This window comes from Pipra filicauda, unplaced genomic scaffold (genome assembly GCF_003945595.2).
Source record: "Pipra filicauda isolate LSUMZ 115617 unplaced genomic scaffold, ASM394559v2 scaffold167_size3244652_pilon, whole genome shotgun sequence".
Classification (NCBI taxonomy): domain Eukaryota; kingdom Metazoa; phylum Chordata; class Aves; order Passeriformes; family Pipridae; genus Pipra; species Pipra filicauda.
Genome location: NW_024104184.1, coordinates 298903 through 319127, shown reverse-complemented (window position 1 = coordinate 319127; position 20225 = coordinate 298903). Strand labels below are relative to the sequence as shown.

Sequence of the window (20225 nt, the reverse complement as noted above, 5' to 3'; positions counted from 1 at the left end):
AGAGGGCGGCCTATTGCACAAAGTCCCCTGTAAAGGTTTCCACACAAACGACTGGTTTGAGCTTATTTGGTCAACTTTAATGATGGTGATGGCAAAAAGGGAGCCCCACGTGCAAGTACACAAGCTTAGTGTCAGTGGCTGCCTTGTAGTAACATGGTTGTCCTTGTCCAGAGCCCCCGGGCAATTAGGTGTCAGCCACACACAGCCACCCTTTCCTCTGACTGTGGCTGACAGGGACTTCATGGGTCTTCTCCAGTGTCTCCAAAGAGCAGCAAACCAAAGGGAGATAATGATTTCACAACCATGACAGCCCATTTCCCAACTCTGAGCATTTTTATACACACAAACCATTGCATGAGCCTGATGCTCATGAGTCACCCTGTTTAGTTTGACTCTCTCCTCTGCTCCTTCATGAACACAAGCCAGCACAGGTCAAATCCTACCCAGTTGATACTGTCTCGTGAAATCAATTACAGGTAGCTGCTTCTCAGATTGCACAGCCCTTGGATGCAGCCAACGACCTGGTGAGGGAACACATGTGGATACATCCTTCACACACAGTTTGTCCTCATCCATTTTTTTCCCATCCTCTGTTTCTTCTAAAAACACATATTCTCAACCCCGTGGTTCTGAACAAACAAAGCGGGGGGGGGGAGGGGGGGAAGAGAAAAAGAAAACAAGTGTGGACAAAGCTCAAGGTAGCTCTAGATTAAAATGGTGCTTGAAGTCCCAGCAGCCTTCTCAGAGCCACCTCTCTTTTCCCTCTTCTAGCAACATGCCTATTGGTGGGGCTGCACCCATCTTTGCAAAGATATAAGCCTTTTTTTTTTTTTTTGAAGTGTAGCCAGAGTTACAAGTACAATCCTCTGAAGCCAGCAAAGTTTCCTAAAGTGTGAGAGAGGCCAGAGACCAGGCTTTTCTGTTCCTCCTCTTTGTTCAGATCAGGAATTTGCAATCCAAATCCCAGCCACACCAGGGCAAGCAATGAGCCTAGCTGCTGTAAGAAGCATCTTAAAGAGTCCATGAGGCTGTGTGCCAAGGAGCTGCTGCAAGACAAGGTGAACTGAGCTCAAAAAAAATCCTGTATGTATATAACACCATTAGGATAGCAAATAAAAAACCTGTCCTGCAACGCAAAGGAATGTGATAGTTCCCAACTGCTCCCCTATAGCTGCGAAGAGTCCTTGAAATATTAACAGGGTTATCAGCATTCACTTATCGGTTACAGTAGTGCTTAGATAATTCAAAGGACTGAGTCAGAGCTCATAAATATGTACACTTTCTCACTACAAAACTCTTATTATCAGAGAATTTGTTACCTTTTTTAACTGAAATTTGTTAATCTTTTGAATTAATAAACCTAGAAAGGCAGCACCGACAGGGAAAAAATATTAAGTTGTTTGGTTTTGCATCCATTTATTACTATTTTTCTTGTGCTCTGTGTGTTTTCAAGACAGGTGTTTTTAAATATGTTTATGGAATCTCCTAAGATTTTGATGTTGGTAAAATACAGCTGCATTTTGCGTTACAAAATCTGTGGCCGGTTCAAGCTGTAGAACTTTTAGATGGCGGAACTTCATGCAAATGAAAGCTGGGAGTTTTGTACCCACAGAAGAGCGTGGTGAGTGCTGACACTCTTGCCTACATGGGGTGCTGAGTATTGCACAAAGAGCACTGGAACAAATTTTTCACTTAGTTTGAGTCCATGTGGTCACACAGGTTTGAGGGAGGGACAGTACAATCTCTTCATAAGTTAAAAGGACTTTCTAGAAACTTTCTACCTTCCAGAAGGGACAACAAGCATGGCCAAAATTACATAATATCTCCTCCAAGAAGAAGCAGCAGAGAACCCACCAAACCAAGGACAGAGCCTAACCACCCCTAACTACTGGCTCCTCTTTTACACCATCCCTCGTGCCTGTCCAAGCATGTGCTGAACTGCTCCAGCACAAGGTAAAAAAATTCTACTCAAAAAAAACCCTCCAAAAAATTAGTATTTTTCTTTAGGCTTTGGCTGGAAATGCACAGCAGCTCTAAGCTAAATTAAGGGCTGGCTATCACAGCCTTCCTCCTCCTCTGCACTGGAACTCACACTGCATTGATCTATTTCTTCACACTAAGTCAGAACTTTTTTGTCTGCTTGTTTTTATTGTTAGTTTGGCTTTTTGTCAACTTTCATCCTCCCTTGCACTATCTCTGATACTCATTTGATGGTTCTCCATGCTAAGTCAGAAGTTTGTTTTGGTTTTTTTTTTTTTTAATGGCAGATTGGCTTTTAGAAACTTGGTGCATGGAAACAGCCCAGCACAAGGTCATACAGTTGATGGGAAGCAAAGGGCTGTAACAGCCAGAAGCAAGATTGGCTCAGATTAGCTGCAACTTGCAGCCTCTGACTTTTGTGAATAACTGCCAGCCCCATTCATCTATTTGTTGAATCCCTTACTTTGTGGATTTTTTACCTTCTTTTGATACCAAGTTTAGGAGAAGATAGAAATGCTGCAACCAACACACAGCAACTTACACAAGCTCAGGCAGTTCAAAGGGCTAATTGCACTTACAGTTTGTTAATAGGTGTGTTTAATTTCTGTAGCAAAAAGACAACAGGAAACAATTTTCCCACCAGCAAGTTCAATTTTCTATTCAAGGAAATGTGTTGTATATACATAATACTACTTATAAACTATCCAACTTATTAATTTATCAAGATTCATTTTAAACTCAGTTACACTTCTTTGGATCCCTTCACAGAGAGGTCATCCCAGAAATTTGATTCCCTGAAGTTTTCAAACTGCCCTCTAACATTCCACCTAAACATTGAGTATGTTCACTTACAGATTTGTTCCTTTAAACTGCCCTGCTCCTGTTTTCCATAAGTACTTCAGGGAGGTAGGTAGCAATCATAGTCATCTTTGGCTTTCATTTCACAATATGAAAGATGCAATCTTCTACCATAAATAATATCTCCAGTAAAACAAATTCTCTGTTCCCCAATTTGTCCTCTTTACAATACACAAGAACTTTTCTTGATTAGGAACTATCAGAATTGTACAGAGATGAGATATTTGCAGTGCCTTGTACAACAGCATGTAATACTTCACTTTATTTAAAAAACCCATCTCACTTATTAATCTCTGCAGTGGAAGCCCCATGCATCAATGCATTTTTTGGCTGGTCTGTTGCTTTCATCTTTCTGAACCAACTCAAACACAGAGACAGTGAGTAGGCAAGAAAATTAAGTCGCCTAAATAGCATATTTTCAGAAAACAGAGTAATTTTCCATCCAAATATTTAAAAAGCACTTTCAGTACTACTTCAGTTGGTGGAAGGCCCATCTCCAAAGAGAGGGCAGTGTGATCCTGGCACATCACACCCAGGTAACTTCTTCAGAGAAGTAACAGCAGTGCCTCCAAACAAGCAGCAACACGGGATCCAACCAAAGGAAAAGCAAGAGGTGCTGAAATGCCATCACATGGAAGCTAACCTGTTCCAAGAGATTTTGTGACTCATAAATTATCACAGAGAAAATTAAATGCTACAAAATGCCTAAGAACAGAAATGGAAAATTATGTCTAATAAGGAACAGAAACAGTGGTGGTTTCTTAGTGTGGGATTATTAATGATAGTTCTTTCCAAAAGGGATTAAATTACCCTGAAGCTCTAACAGATCAGCTTCTCATTCGCTTGCATAGCTGGAAGCCCCATGACCAAGGTGCCTACACCAGATGGCCTCTCCCACTGCATCATGAGAATGGACCATGGGTTCAACAGCGAAAAACCCATCCCCAGGATAGACCACCAGCTAATTAGCTGCTGACTGGCACAGGTGGGATGCAGGAAGGGATGACACTGGTCACAAAACTAGTCAGAGGCCTGGTTTGGATAATCATGATAGAGTAAAAGAGAAAATTACTGCAAAAAGGAAGAAGCACTGGAAATGCAAATGAAGATACGTGGCTGTAAAATCATCAGACTGAGCTCTCTGTAGAATACAGGGACAGATTCAGTGACCCTCTGGGAGTCTTACCTGCTGAATGAGCCAAGAATACGCCTTGCAGGGTATTAGGCAATGTCATGTAATATGACTACAGCAGTAAAAACAAAGGCTCTACAGTGCAAAGAACAACACTGTGAATTTCACAACTGCTGAAATCTCAGCCTGATTTCTTTAAAGTTTGGTTTCATCACTGGAACAAAATTTAATTAGTCTTTTCTTATTAGTCACTTATATAACTTCATTTAAATACCTGAAAACACACCATATCCCAAATGTATGCAGCATTAAACCAGTAAAATGCCACCCTATATGGTCAGTATGGGATTTGTAGAGGGAAAGTAAAGTTGTTTACCCCATGGGAAGCTTTCCAGACTGACAAAGCTTTCAAACTGGCCATCAAAGTTGTCACTTTACTTTCCCTTTAGGCCTTGAAAAGAGCAATGGAATCTTTTAACAGCTACAGACTGATCAAAGAGAAACAGAGCAAAAACCCAGGGAGTCAATGACACCACCTCAGAGCAGGAGAAAGGGCCTCTCCTGGAGGATTTGCCCTAGGGGAAAAAAAGGGATGGATACTCAACTGCCAGAAGGGGTGTGAAGAATTTTATCCGATCATCTCAGCACCTCAGCTTCAGCCCAGTCTGGTGCAGGTTGGCTGAGATAAAGAAGTGAATCAGTCATCTCAGCTTAAGAAATCCCCAACCACTTGGCAAGGGACACAGTTTAAAAGCAGACTGTACAAAAGTTCGTAAAACTCAGTCATACAAAACAAACATGTCCATAGAACAGAAAAAATGTCCTTGTCTCTCAGTTCTCACCTGAGTTTATTGCCATTAATCAGTCATGTCCATCAATGCTGTTAGTAGTAAATAGGAATTTCTTAGTTTAAAGCCTCTTAAAGCTGAATAAAGTCCCAGACACTGCTATTAGCTGAGCCATACGGGAGCTGAGGCTCAAAAGAGCAAGCCAGTAAAGGCAACAGCAACTTGTAACAAGGGATAGCAAAACAAAAATAAAAATTCAGCCACCATCAATACCCAGACTGTGCCAAATTCCTAGTTCAGAGCACAGGTGTTGCTCCCAGAGACTGCAAAGACAACAAGCACTGGCACTCAGTGTGTAGTATGCCCTGCAATCTGTAGCTGGACACAGTTGTCCTGTGACTGCTTGTGCTGGTCAGCTCTGTGGGACTGTCACCACCTCATGCCATGGCTCTCAAGACCCTGTACAAGGAGAGGGGCAAAGGATTGTGGCTCTAAAACCTCTGGAAGCTGCAACCAGCAGCCATCACCAGTGATGTCCCACCCCCAGAACTGCCACTGAGAGCACAACGGCTGAGTGGGAAACACGCTGGTTCACTGGGAGCATCTCATGGGGCATCCCTGGGAAGGATGGACCCCGCCCTTGCCCTGCACCAATGTACCCACCTAATAGCAAGTAACAGTACAGTGGTCAGAAGAGGGTGAGAGGTGGACGAGAAATCTGCCCTGCCTCTGCAAATGCAAGAGGGAAGGCAGTGAGAAAGGCTGCTGCCACACCATCAGCAAGCACTGTGCCTGGTTGGCAGCTGCCAGCCGGCTCCCAGTGCCTGCCGCAGGCCCCATCGGCCGGGCCTGGCGCAGTCCCCAGCACTGCTGTCTGGATATCTCTCAGAGCAGTCGCTCAGTCGATGCCTGGTGGTTATCCTAATTATTTACAGCAGGTATTACAAGACAGCCCAACAAGATCTCTGCTCTGCACAGCCCTGTACAAACTTGTAGCAGGCAAACTGTGCAGATGTGGCACCTTGCTGCACAGCCGCACAAGGCAAACAGATCCAGTGGGATCCAAAGGGAGAGGAGAAGAAAATAAGGAAGAAGGAAAGAGGAACACCAACATGTTTTCTGTAACAAGCTTTTAGCATCCACCAGGTCCTGAAACATACCCCCGGTTTCCACTCTGCATAACCAGTGCAAACAACCAGTGCCTACTGTCAGCAGCTTGGTCAACAAACCCAGGTGTTAGACTGCCAAACTCAATGCAGAATAATGTCAGGTAGCTTAGTAAGCAGGACCTAAAAGTTAACCTGTCTTACCTGACATTCCAAAAAACTCTTCTCTTTAGCTGGTAACAAATCCTTCTGCAAACACCCTGCAAAACCACCCAGAAGGCACCAGCAGGTTCATGATCTCAAGAAACTGAAGTTAAGATGGGATTTAAACTAGCAGGCAATTATATGCCAGATGGAGAGCTCATCATGCAGAGCACACATTGCTAAATTACACTGCGTCAGTAAAAGGAGGCCAGCACCAGAAATACACCCCCTGAGAAGGGAAACTGAGTCAACTGATGGGGTAGTTCAACCCAGTCATTGCTGCCAAGAGACCTTTACTACACGTGTTAGGGCAGCGTTGGCCATCTATAGCATCTGCAGGCACATTGCGGGAAAAGCCACCGGATCCAAGCAACAAGCAGCAACACGTTGATAATTACAAGCAAGTCTATCATCATGGCAAACTGCAGTGAGAAAGAGGATTAAACAGTAGGTGAAGATGGGTTGAATTCTGAATATTTAGCAGCGTAATTTAAGCCCGAACCCATGAATCATTCCATAACTGACCCTTTAGCCCATCTGGGGGCCACTCCACATAAAAGCAGAACATTTTTACAAATAGTTAAAGCCAGAATACAAAAAAAATAATCTCTAATCAATAGGAAAGTACTCCATGGAAATTCCCAGGGTTCTTGTTTATTCTACCTTTGAGTTCTCAGGGGAGAAGAACTGAGTTCCTGGCTACAACCAGTACTGACTTAGTCCTGACATGGTCTGAACAGTTCGTGATCCAGCTTTTATTATGGCCTAAGCAGCATCCAGCAGTTGAGGGGCAGACTGCCCATACTGCTGCTTGACCGAAATGGAGGTGCTCATGTACATGAACATGAGCCAGAAAGCCACCTCTCCAGTGCCCTGTAAGTGTGAGCCTGACTCTGTGGCTTATGACACTTACCAAAGAGATGGGAAACCTGAGTCCCACACCACCTTCTGAACCTTATTCGACTCCTCTTTAATGTATAGCACAGTGAGAGGTCTGACATCAAGGGCTGGAGCCCAGCCCATCTCTGCCCTTGCTGAGTGTCCTGATCACTATGTGCTGAGTGAAGTGCCCAAGCTGTAGTGGGATGGTATTTCAAGTATTCCCACTTTATAGGACACTTAACTGCCTAAAACAGGATACAGCTGCAGGGAACAGGCACCTATAAGTGAGACCTAAGTTGTGAAAGGTGCCAAATGCCTCTCCCTAGTCATGCTGAGCAGCACCCAAAGTGTCTGGAGACTGGCAATCATGCTCTGCTAAAGCAAGTAATGCACTGGTGTGGGACAGCTTTTAGGTGACTTAAACTAAATGCAGGTAACTAAATAAATTTTAAAAATAAAAATCACAGCTTGGATGTTCGAGGGCCTCCTTTAGAAATAGAGCCAGCACAAACACTGCTGCAAGCACACAAATAAATGAGGGGCTGGGCTGGTTTCTGGAAAGTCCACAAGTGCTACGACAGGAATTCAGTGCAATAAGTTCAATGACTTGCTAACATCAGTTTTGAGTAGGGCCAAAGGAGTCTGACCTGTAGCTAGTGAAAGGAAAGAGCAAACCCAACCAACCCAACAGTTCTTCGTACTCATGATGTGTGCTCTGGTGGCATGGCAGCTACAGAGAACCACCTTGAGTACACTTGCTTCCAAATTCAACAGCCCCTTGGGATTTAACAGCAAAGACAGACTGCTAGGTGCTGGTCATCATGTCTATGACACTCAAATCTCGTAACACAGTCCCTGCTTTGCAAACCCTTTTGGTGGGGTCCAGAAGCTTTTGCTTTTTCCTGAAACTGGACGTAGCCCACAGACTTCATGGTAGGCAGGAGATGCCGTGTTGACAGTGGTTGTTATCAATGGACTCTTCTCCCTCCTTCAAAAAGCACTGAAATATTTTGACCCTCTGCATCATTTCCAAAAGTGCTGGAGACCTGATGGAATGTTGCATCTATCACACGTTGGGCAATGGTGTTGAAAACAGAATACTTTCCTTTGTATTTGATAAGCATAACAAGTCTATGTTTATTATATGGTCCCCTGAGGATTTATTACAGGTTTACAGTTTCATTTATTTGCTTTTTTTGTGCTTGGCAAGTGTAAACACTGGAATAAATACGAAGGTGGTTACAGCTTAGCAGCATTAACGACTTGTTGAAACAAAGTCTGAAAGTTTTTCTTTACAGCAAATCCTATGTTTCTGTCTAAGTGCTTCTTTTTCAAGTGTGAAGATCATCTTTCTGAAGTATTTTAAAATTTTATTTCTTTGCTGAATGCCAAATCCTCATAAAAGCATACTTTTCCCTATGATTCACTCAAACTCTTGACAATATTTAAAGTATATCCTAATATTATTCATGGCAAAACATTTTCCTGTTGGCAAATTATAGACTCCCCCATCTTTCCTATCTAGTCTGCTAAGCCTGTTACTACAGGTAGTTTGCTGTAACAGAAATAAATCCAATCAACCCCACAAAAGGAAACAAACCCTTCCGTTCTGGAACACACATTCAGGGTGGGTTCATCCCACTGAACTTCAGCCACCTAACAACAAGGCAATCAGCCCAAGTCAGTCACTTATGTTCCCTCTTTAATCAGTGGGGTGAGATGGACATTTTCAGTCAACAGCCCTCCTGCTTATCAACCAGTCATGGCTGCAGCTTACATTTGAAGAGATGTAGGGAGATGATCATGGTAGGAGATTAAAAAATCTGACCAAAAGAGCCAAGCTGTACCTTTGATAATGCTGTTTCAATCCAACGAAATCAATACATTGCAATTCATTCTTAAGGCAAGTGTATGCACCCAGGTCTTACAAATTAAAAAAAGAAAAAAAAATGTGTTAGGCAAATCTCACCAAATCTCAAAATTTTCCATAAAGATTACATCCTGCCCCTTTTGGAAACTTGTGTTACATCTATAAATAGTTCAGTGTTTTTCAACACTGGAAAAAAGAGTTCCACTGGGGTGGGGGAAATAATAATACTGTCATTTGTCACAGAAATACAAACTGGCAAAACTGAATTTAATTAGGTTTGAGATGTTCTTTGTTTTAAATGGACAACCACTGTGAACAAAGCTTTGAAGAACTGAGCCCCACATCAACTTACTCTGTACTTTGATTTATGCAATCTTTTGTCCAAATAGTCTTAAAAGAAGGAGCAGACAACAAGAAAGCCTATCATTCAGAAAAGACAGCAACACCATGCTTATTTCTTAAATGGCAAAGTAGATGTCAGAGTAGTTGGGAGTACTGTTTTACCTAAAAACATCATAATTCCCACAAAAATCAGGACAGAAAAACTGTAACATGGAAGATTGCCAAAGACTGTCATTAGATCTGATCTGAATACCTTCAGGTCTTCTAACCCTCCCACATTTCCTAAAGACTTCCCATAGATATTTTTGGAAATCCCAAAGGAAGCCAAGAGAGACGTTGCCCAAATCCTGCAACTTAGGTAATACTGAGGTAAGCAGGTAAGTTGTGATGTTACCTCAAGCACACAAACACAGTGAGTTTGTCCTCCTAGGGCTTACAAAAGAGAGGGTGCAGGGATGGAGAGCACAGATCTTGTGTCTTGATATTTGATCTTTCCCTTACTCATTCTCCATGCATGAGCATTACAGCTAGAGTTGCCTACGCTGCTAAATATTGTAAAGGTATTTGCATATAGGTTTGAAGAGGTTTCTGCTTCATATTTGCTTGTTTCCTGCCCCAACTTTCAGAGCAGTCACATTTCCAGGGTCTTTGTATCAGTGTCACCTGTCCTACGAGGGAATTGAGTGGCCCAGTGACATCGCAAGTTGAACCTGCACTACTTATATGTACTCTACAGCTCATTGCTGCCTGTACTCAAAATAACCAGATGAAAGTGAGCTCAACTATGCCAATGTATGTAGCAGCTACACATCTGGCTGAACTGGAACAGCTGCCTTAGGTGTGGCATGCTCTAACGTGCTCCTGGACCGATGTACCCTGAGCACCCAGCCAGCTCAAACACTGGAGACAACCTATCAGCTGCAGGGGTGTCTGACAGACCTGCTGCACACTCCAAGAAGGAGGCAGAAGATCGTGGATGAGTCACTCCAAAACTTTCTTGGAGATGCTGGGAGATCCCAGGATGCCAAGATGCTTTTACCAAGATGCTCTGACCAGACTGGTGGAAATGTGAGGATGCCTGGGTTCCCATCCAAGCATCTGCTAAGTGTCTCTCAGTCACCGTACAGAAGAGCAGTGAGCACAGTATCTACCTTCACCTAATGTTATACTTCAAAACCTAACATTACATTCCTCAGTTGTGGGATGTCTTAGAAAATCCATTCAGCTCACAGATGGGAGTCAACAACGGAAGGGAATTCCAAGGTATTAAGTATATATACTGAAGGAAAATGGACTATTCAATGATCAAATATAAAATGATAAGCTTTATCAGTAGCCAGCCACTTCCTCAGGTAGCGCTTTGGATGTTGGAGGTAATGAAGTATAAAATCCCCCTGCATTACATCACCTACTTTCCCCACCACTACTTCTACTGCAGGCTCACTATCATCCTAACAGCAAAACTTAGAAAACTTCCTGTATTCTAAACAAAGGGTTCTTTTGCCATTACCTTGACAACAATTCAATGTTTATTCTGTATTTGGCAGTTTGCAGCAGGTTCTGTAACCCCAGCCTAAATCAATTCTGAACTGCAAGGAAACATGTGACCAGAAAAACAGAAGAAGAGAGGATTCTTCTCAACCTGCAAGTGCAGGTCAGAAGTAAGAATACTTCAGTAACTTCTAAGAGTCCCACTTCTAAGAGGAAAGCAAATCACAAGGGAATACAGCAAGGAAATCAATTCTTTAATACACCCTGAAGCTGAAAAACTAATCAAAAAATATAAAACAATTACTAATCCAATTAAAAAGATGGTTATTACAACTATCTCCTCATTTGTAAATAATTTGAAAAATCAGGAAAAAAGTTTTCCAGGTAATCCCACCATCATACTTCTCTACATTTAATTTCTTTCTTGTGAGATTTGTTATCAAGTAAAGAACTTTCTCCCTCTCCCATCTCCAGTCTCATTTTTCTTATACCTTCTCCTTGCTACCCTTGTCTCTCTCTTTCCCAGAAATTGCTGAGAAAAGTATCAACGTTTTATTTATTTACAGACAGAAGATATGTTTTATCTCAGTAAAAAAATTACTTTGTAGTCAGCCATCCACTAAATATTTTCTCCTCATTGCCATAGATTTTTCCTGTTTTTTGAAACAAAAATACACCACTCCTATGAAATCCAGGGATGAAGCGGAAAGAAACCCATAGGAAAGGAACAAGGCTGTCACAGCTTTTTATCAGCTGGAACAGATCATCCAGCTAGAAAGGGAAAGTCACATTCCAGCAGGCTGGAGGGACACACATCTAAAATGCGTCTTGCTTATAGAACAGATTAGAATATAGAACTTTTATGGATGCAATAAAGGATACAGGTAGCCACTGCAGATCCAGGAGCTACCCTGACTTTAAATGATAGTCACTACTCTTGATTTGCTATTTTAGGAAAATAAATGCTAATGTTCAAAATCACTGCTACTAGCTATTATCAGTCATCCTTCACTTCTGCCCCACTTAACACGTCACATAAGGACTGGGGATACAATCCTGCAGCTTGCCGTATCATGCCATCTTTCTAAACAGGTCCCTCATCATTTTTTCCCAAGCCTCTGCAGCCTTTGAGCCACTGCTTTCTCTCCCCTCACTGTAGCATGGGATGCATGAGCGAAGTGCAAGTGCCCAAGGTCCCCAGGAATGCCAGTGTGCAAAAGCCCTGCAGCTACGGGACAGGCTGAAACACCTCCTTGTACAAGGAAGGAGGGAAGTGAGGATTATCCACCCATCCATTTTTATCATCTCCTAATTGTATAACCCACGGGGATCCCTACCACACTTGCCTGCAGGAAGGTGTTTCCCTGGGAAGGAGGCCATGAAGAGCAGTTTGGGTGCTAACTGACCCTTGTTGGTCCTAAGAGGAAGTCCTCAGAGGCAGCCAGAAGTACCACTCCCAAAAGAACCAGCCACCCTGCAGATCTGCCCCCCAAAGCATCATCTGCCCTGATGCCCAAAGGCAGGGGCACAAGGCTAGGGTGCACCCTGACGCTGCCAAGGTGCCCGGCCCACATCCTGAGTGGCCAGAGATGCCCCTGTGCTTACAAGGATGCCTTTCCACTCAGTTTTCCTTTTTCCCTTTAATCTCAAATCTTCACAAACATTAAGTAATCTCCCTAGTGCCTTGTATCTCAGGCACACCTGTGGCCTCACCTTCATCAGAAGGGCTGCACCAAAGTATTGCATCATCTGTTACACTTGTATGGAGAAGGCACAGACCTGGAGATTCAGGATCATTAGCATAATGACTTTTAAATTAGAATCATAATGAAGATCCTTTACCAAGCTCCGAAAAAAAATTCCCAAAGTTGATTGCAACACAAACGACCTCTATGTTAATTTCTATTTGCTGATAGTCAATAACCTCACTGAATGCCACTGGAGATTAAAAGCTAAAGAAATGTAAAAGACGATACTTGAGCTTGCACGCCCTCAAAAATGCTTGGGTGTCTATCCCTCACTGTCTGAGGTGCACCACCTTCCCAAAATTGTATATTGTATGTTGCATAATGATATTTTACATTTATCTGGACCACTCAAAAGGTGTAGCATCCAGTCAGGTTGGGCTTTGTCTGCACCGTTGATTTAGGCTGGGTTCCCAGAGGAGTTTGCACACACATCTATTGTATCCCACTGAGCTGTCACTGATGATAAGTGGGACTACTTGTGGCAGCACAGCCAAGCAGGTGCCAGCAGCGTTTGCAATGTGATACCCAGGAAAACTTGTGCAACATTTGTGCAAAGCTGAGGTTCCTACCAGCCTTTATCCCAGCCCTGGCGGGTACTGCAGTATAATTTGCACAAGCAAATGCAATGTGACTTGAGCAACGTTTTACTCATTTTTGATCAAATAAATCCCAACTTAACAGTCTCGTGAACAACAAGTAATCGTATTTAACCATCCTGTCAGTTTACGCCACGTATTTATTAATAACACTAAGAAATCGCAGACTGATTGACTCTCAACCACCTGTTTTAGAAGCCCAGCGTAAGATCTTGGAAAGCAAGGGCAGGATTTCAGTAGGGTCCAGATTTCACCCCAGCTGTTGAAACAATAACAATGACACAATGTGTAGGCATGGGAATATAAGGTCAAGCTCTGCCTTTCTGTAGGAAGGTCTTGAAGGTACACCAGAAAAACGAGAATGTGCCTTTTTAAGGAACGATTGGAGCACCTGTGGATTACTTTCATGCAAAAAGGGTCCGGTTTGTTCACTCAGACAGCTCTGCACAGACACTCAGAGAAATTCACTTCAAAAGAGACTGACTTCAAAAGCTCCTTCCCAACCCAAAGCAAAATGCTAATATACACACCACCCACACTCCTCCCTCCTCCGCCTAGGTTGTTTCCTGACTGGCTGTGGGGGCACAGCCGACAGGTATCCCAACGGGTACTGCAGCACCAGGGCAAGGGCAGAGCCACACACGCCTCGAGCCTGCCCCAGCAGCCCACCATCCCATGGAACTTCTGACAGTGCTGACATGAAACTTCTGATGGTTTTATGAAGCCTATTAGCTCCATTTGCTTGGTCTTCATGATTCTTAAATTTTGTTTATATGCAGAAGGACATGCTTATTTGAATAATCCCCAAGTCAGATGAAAGACTGCTGGATTTAGCCACGTATCAGTGTCTCAAATTCAACTGTGTAGCACTGCACACATTCACCTGCTTCTGCAGCACCACACATCGCTAGTTGGAAGTAAGATTTTTATAGCACCAGTGTTACTTCCGACTTATAGACAGATCAAATTCCCCAAGTTCATAAAGAGTTCTAGTCCTTCCCTGACCTAAGAGCAGCTGTGAGTAGGGGAGGACTTTGTGTTTGTCTGGGTTGAGAGGTTAATGGCTACTGCATAGACACATTTTTTTCAGTTAACTGGCAGGTCAGTTTAGCAGATGATTTGCAGGTGTTTTGCAACACTTAGAGATAACCCTGTGGAGTACTTCTGTCTGAGCTTCTTCTCTTTTTTTTTTAAACTGCATCAGATAAACCAGAGAAAGCAGACAGGTGAGACTTTCATGGACTAATCACACAACGCCAAACCCTGCCCCTTCAATTTCCACACAGCAAACTTCTCCAAAAAAAAGGTCAAATGTAGTTCAGTGTTTGTCAAAGTTATTTTAAAATCTTAGCCATAAAAAGCTTTTAACCTTACAAATATCTCAAGACACACAGCAGACAGTACCATTTCGATGAACATCACAGCAGAGTTTCAAAGTTCACACTTGCACAAAACATGAAAATTATGCTGGAATTACCAATCTTCTGCATAAGAAAACAGCTCTTCATTCCTACCTGAGACTTCACCCACTTCAATTGCATATATTATTACACTGAGAAAGGAATAGTTCATGTTACCAAGTTTTCTGTTCTAAACATATGCTTCACCTCATCTAATGAAACAACTTTTCCAAGCTTTGTGCTCCAAGATGAATTCTTATCTTCTGCTACTAGATAAAGAGCTACTGGTTCAAACAGACAGTGACCACACAATCACCTGTACCTTAATCCAAATGTTCTTCTTCAAGGTCACAAGCCTAACGTCTATTTTTCCTGCAAGTCCTCACAGAACATAGAAACAGCATTTATGAGCTACCTTACCACATAAGCTGCCCCCCAGCATTTTGGAAGAACCAGAAGTGGCTTGTCAGGAGATACAATGCAGCAAAATCAGTCAGCTCAGTCAATATCAGTTTTATTTTTCTGAAGCAAAAAGGACCTCAAGCCCGTAAGCACAAGGGAGAGTGCAGTTCACTCTTCCGAGGCCTTGCTGCACGCTGTGGCTACTCACAGTAAAACAAGCACTGCTGGGATTATGCCACAGTTTGATTATTATTTTTCTAAATAGAACCATCCAAAAAGAAGCATTTCCCCAAGTGTCATGTTATCTACCTAGTACTTCGAGCTTTTTTTTCTTTCCAAAAATAACACAAATATTAGTTTTAGTTTGCAGAGAGAGGCAGCAAGGAACATATCTGGTTAAACCTTTGAAAGTCAACAGAAATATGGGATCAAGTCCACAGTAAACTTTATAGAGTGTCACCTGCAGAGGAAATTACTCATTGCATGATTGATGCCACAATTAGAGGCATAAAAAGTAATTCCATGATAAACAAGCAACTGAGCAGAAAAGGAATAATATCCTAAGAGCATGTGCTCAGATAAAAGTATATACTGGATGATACCGAACAATCTTCACGCACACAGAAACACAAATTCTTCAACGAAATTAACAGCACAGTATCGCTCCCTCTCCCCTCCTCTCCCTCCCCGCAACAGCCCTGATTTTGGGGCTGCATTTGGCCAGTATCTGCCCCTAGTGCCACTAAAACAACTCCAGTGCAATTAGCCATGTTACACAGCTATCACACAGCCATAACTCATTGCTTTCAGAGCTGCCATTTCCCATAGGAGTGCGGGTCAGCAATGCAAACTAGCACAGCTCCACCAATGTCACATCCATCCAGGCCACACCAGATCTGGCCCGAGGTCTAAGGATCTTCCAGCCAAACCTCCGGGTACACACAAGGGAGTAAATGTGTTTTGTTGCTGAAAAAGCAAACATATCAAATGTCAACTTTTTTTTTAGATGCAAGAAAAGAGGGAGGGGAGATGGCATTAGAGATGGCATTCCCTACATCTCTGCAAGTTACATCATTTACTACCTTTATGGAACCACATCAGAAAAGCTGCAGCCAAGGTACCCCCTCAGCTGAGGGAGTATGTACCCTGCCATGCACACTTTTATTTATTTACCCTTGTGATCCATGTTTACTAAACAACTTCAATGAGCCACTTCAATCCACAGCACATGGGCTTGATACATTTTTGTGGTTCCCCTCCAAAACTTTCACATATTAACTGCTGCTTCAGGAAACCAAAAGCTGCACACTAATCTGCAAGTGGGTTATTTCTGCCCATGCCCCCATACTGGTCTGACGAGCAGAATAACGTGCTCAAACGCTTGCTTACCTGAGACTGACACTTTCATAAGGGCTTCCAGGGGTCTGTTGTTGTCCAGATCGCGACTGAGTTTGAGTTCCCCGGTGGCAGAGTCCAAAAGGAGCAAGTTTAATTCATTGCCTTGCACAAAGGTGTAAGCCAAGCTGTCAGACACATCGGGATCATGAGCTGGGATCTTGCCAATCACACCAGAGGGAAAGCTGTTGGACTTGTTGGTCACATAGTTATTGAAGAGGATCTGGAAGTCCTGCAGCATGGGTGGGTTATCATTCTGGTCCAGGAGGCGGATGTGCACTGTTGCTCGGCTCACAAGAGGGGCTGAAGTGGCCTGCACCACAATAACGTACTCTGTCCGGCTCTCATAATCCAGGTCCATTAGGGCTGTGAGGTCTCCATTGAGCAAGTCCAGTTGAAAGACCTCAGGGATGTTCCCCTCTACAATCTGGTACATGATTTGAGCATTGGTCCCCTCGTCAGGATCAGCTGCACTGATCCGTGCTACAATAGAGCCCACAGGGCTGTTCTCCTCCACAAAGATGTCAAATTCATCCTTCTCAAAGACAGGGGGGTTGTCGTTGATGTCCAGCACAGTCACCTGGATATCCACAGAGGCTTTCAGTGGTGGGCTGCCCCTGTCCACAGCAAAGGCCCGCAGGCTGTAGACAGCCACGTTCTCACGGTCCAGCTTGCGCAGTGTGCGTATCACTCCAGAAGTGGGTTCAATGTAGAAGTCTCCATCTCCATCATCACCACCTTGGAACGTGTAGAGGAGACGTCCATTGAGGCCTGAGTCACGGTCGGTGGCAGACAGCTGCAGGACACTGGTGGACAGTGGTACATCCTCAAAAACCGAGCCTTGGTAGCGGTCGCGCAGGAAGCGGGGTGCATTGTCATTGGCATCCAGGATGAGGATCTCAACGTACGTGGTGTCTGATTTCTGTGGGATGCCATTGTCATGGGCTGTAATGGCCAACGTGTAGGAGGCCTGGTCCTCATAGTCCAGCTCCATCAAGGTGGTGATGGTGCCTGTGTCAGGGTCAATGCGGAACTGGGGGATGTTATCGTCCAAAATATAAGTGATTCTTGCGTTCTCCCCCGTGTCTTCATCAGTGGCACTGATGGTGACAATGGAGGTGCCAATGGGCTTGTCCTCGCTGACACTCACTGTGTAGTGGGAGCTCTGGAAGACTGGGCGGTGTGTGTTGGCATCTGTGACATTGATGAAGACCTGGACAGTGTCAAAGCGAGTGCCATCAGAGGCAGTGACTGTGAGCACATACTGCCTTTCTTGCTTGTAATCCAGGGGCAAGGCCAGTGTGATCAGCCCCCCTCCACTCTGACTGGTGATGGCAAAACGGTTTCTGGTGTTGCCACTGGTGATCTGGTAAGTTACAACGCTGTTAACGTCTCTGTCCACTGCTGTCAGGGTCAAGACACTGCTGCCCACAGCTGCATCCTCGTTCAGTCTGAGGTGATACACCTTCTCAGTGAAGGTGGGGTTGTTGTCGTTCACATCCAGGACAGTGATGGACACACTGGCTGAGGAAGTCATGACTGGTATGCCATGGTCCCTGGCCTCCACCCCAAAGTGATAGTTCTCCACAGTCTCTCGGTCCAGCTCTGCAGCCACAGTGATCCACCCTGTGCTGTTGTTGATTTGAAAAGGGAACGCAGAGTCACCTGCTATGGGGGCACCTCCGGTGGATGGTGCCATCTCTATGAGTTTGTACTCCAAGCGGGCATTCTCTCCAGAGTCAGCATCCACAGCCTGGATGTGCAGCACCGAGTAGCCCAGCGGAACATTCTCCAGCACTGTAGCCTGGAATGGAGTGCTCACAAAGATGGGGGCATTGTCATTCACGTCCACAACCTGCACTGACACCATGCCACTGGAGTTAATCAAAGGAGGTCTGCCCCCATCCTGGGCTTTGATACGGAGTGTGTACTCCCGAATAGTCTCGTAATCCAGAGGGTTGATCAGGTCAATGGCGCCAGAGAAAGAGTGAATATAGAACTGGCCTTTCAGGTTGCCACTCACAATGCTATAGTGCACCTGGGCATTGCTGCCCCGGTCCCGATCTGTGGCCTGTACCTGCAGTATCTGGCTGTTCACTGGGGCATCCTCTGGCACCTGGACCAGATAGCGCTTCTCACTGAACTGAGGGTAGTTGTCATTCTCATCCTCTACAGTGATGTGCACCATAGCCGTGGCACTGCGTGGTCCTGGATCCTTGCCCTGGTCATTGGCTTCCACCACCAGGTGGTACTCAGAGACCTCCTCACGGTCCACTGGGGCTCGAGTCCTCACAACCCCAGAACGTGGGTCAATCTCAAAGACCCCATCACCAGCTCCTGGCTCCAGCAGGCGGTAAAGCATGTTGGCGTTGGCTGGGGCATCACCATCGGTGGCGCGAATGGTCAGCACCTCGTAACCCACCTCCAGGTTCTCTCGGATGCTTTCCCGGTACTCAGGCTGCTCAAACACTGGTTCATGGTCATTGGTGTCACTCACGGTCACTGTCAGGTAGGTGGTGGCCGAGCGGCGACGCGGGGAACCGTGGTCGGAGGCGGTCACCTTCAGCACGTGGGTGTCTTTCGTCTCCCGGTCCAGGCTGCGGGCAGTGACCACACTGCCTGTCTCGGTGTCGATGGAGAAGTAGTCGTTGGAGCGCTCGTCAAAGAGCGCCTCCATGGAGTACGCCAGCCTGCCGGCTTCCCCCTCGTCGGGGTCCTGGGCCCGCAGCACGATGACCGCCGTGCCGGCCGGCTCGTTCTCGGGGATGGAGACCTGGTAGCTGGGCAGCTGGAACTGCGGGGGGCTGTTAAGGCTCCGCACCCGCCGCGCTCCCCGCCGCCCGCCGCCCTCCTCGCCCGGCAGCGGGGCGCAGCCGGCGGCGGCCCCGCGGGGCTCGTTGGCCGCCCGGTGCCGGGCGCGGCGCGGGCAGGGGCCGCTGCCGCCGCGGGGCCCGCGGGGCTCGGCGGGCGGAGCGCGGCGCGGCGCGGTCCCCGCCGCCCTCAGGCGCCCGGCGGGCGGCAGCGCCGGAGGCTCGGCGGCGGCGGCGGGACGCCTCGCGGCCCCCGCGGGCAGGTGGAGCGGCGGGGCGGCGCGGGGCGGCCGCGGGTCCCTGCCGCCCGCTGACGCCAGGGCGCAGAGCAACGCGGCCCAGGACACGCAGGCGGCGGCGGACAGCAGCCGCGGCATCTCCGGAGCTCAGCGGGCAGCGGGGCCGGGCAGCGGGCTGCCGCACAATCCATCCACCCGCCGGGTCGCCCGCCCGCCCGCATCCATCAGCCGCCGCCCTGGCCCCCCCGCCGCCCTCGCCGTCCGGGCACCACCGGCCCCGAGCCCCGCGCCCCGTCCCGGTCCGTGGGCAGCAGGCTGGAGAGCTCCAACTTTTCCACCTTAAACTTTGAAGTGAGTTCAAAATGGCTCCTCTCCTCCTCCTCCTCCTCCCGCCGCCGCTCCCCAGAGAGCGATTAGCATAAACCTGCTGCTCCTCTCCTTCGCCAAAAAGGAAAAAAGAAAATCAAACACCGCGGTCCCCCCCGCGGCGGAGCCGGCCGGCGAGCTGCGCGGGCCCGCGTGGCTGCGCGACACGGCAGAGCCGCTGCGCCTCGTCCGTCCCGTCCCTTCCCGTCCTGTCCCGTCCCGTCCCGCTTCAGCCTCCCGGCTCAGCTCGGCTCCGCTGAGCAGCGCAGGCTGCGCGGAGCGCGGCGGGCGCTGCCCGGGGCGGGGTTTCCTGCCGGCCCCGCCCGGCCCCTCCCGGGCGGCGGCAGCGGGGGCCGGGCCGAGTTCGGCCCCGCGGGGCTCCGGCCCCGCCGCCCGGCGCCTCTCGGCGGCCGGGGGAGCCTCCCGCCCCGGCGGAGCAGGTATCGCCTCGGCGGCCCCGCTGTCCCCCGCGAACGGCGCTCCGCGGGATGGGAGCCGCGGGAAGGCGCGGGCGGCGACTCGCGGCCGCTTCCCCACGCAGCAGCCACCTGTCGTCTCCGACCCGTCGTCCAGAACAAAGTTAAACCGAATTTTATTTTACCTTACTTTCTTAAAT

The 20225-nt window shown here is 46.7% G+C and overlaps 1 protein-coding gene across 5 annotated transcripts in view; it reads right to left on the bottom strand.

The window, feature by feature from the left end:
• The window catches only part of CELSR1 (cadherin EGF LAG seven-pass G-type receptor 1), a 172021-nt gene extending 152120 nt beyond the window's left edge, over positions 1–19901 (bottom strand). For 4 of the 5 annotated variants that reach the window (XM_027731909.2, XM_027731908.2, XM_027731907.2 and 1 more), the window contains exon 1: positions 16189–18934. In XM_027731909.2, coding sequence (XP_027587710.2) covers positions 16189–18871 — 2683 coding nt within the window. In that variant the 5' untranslated portion in view covers positions 18872–18934. Of the gene's footprint in view, positions 1–16188 lie in introns of all 5 variants that reach the window. The other variant, XM_027731911.2, reaches the window with a different exon arrangement.
• Between the last annotated feature and the right edge of the window lie 324 nt (positions 19902–20225).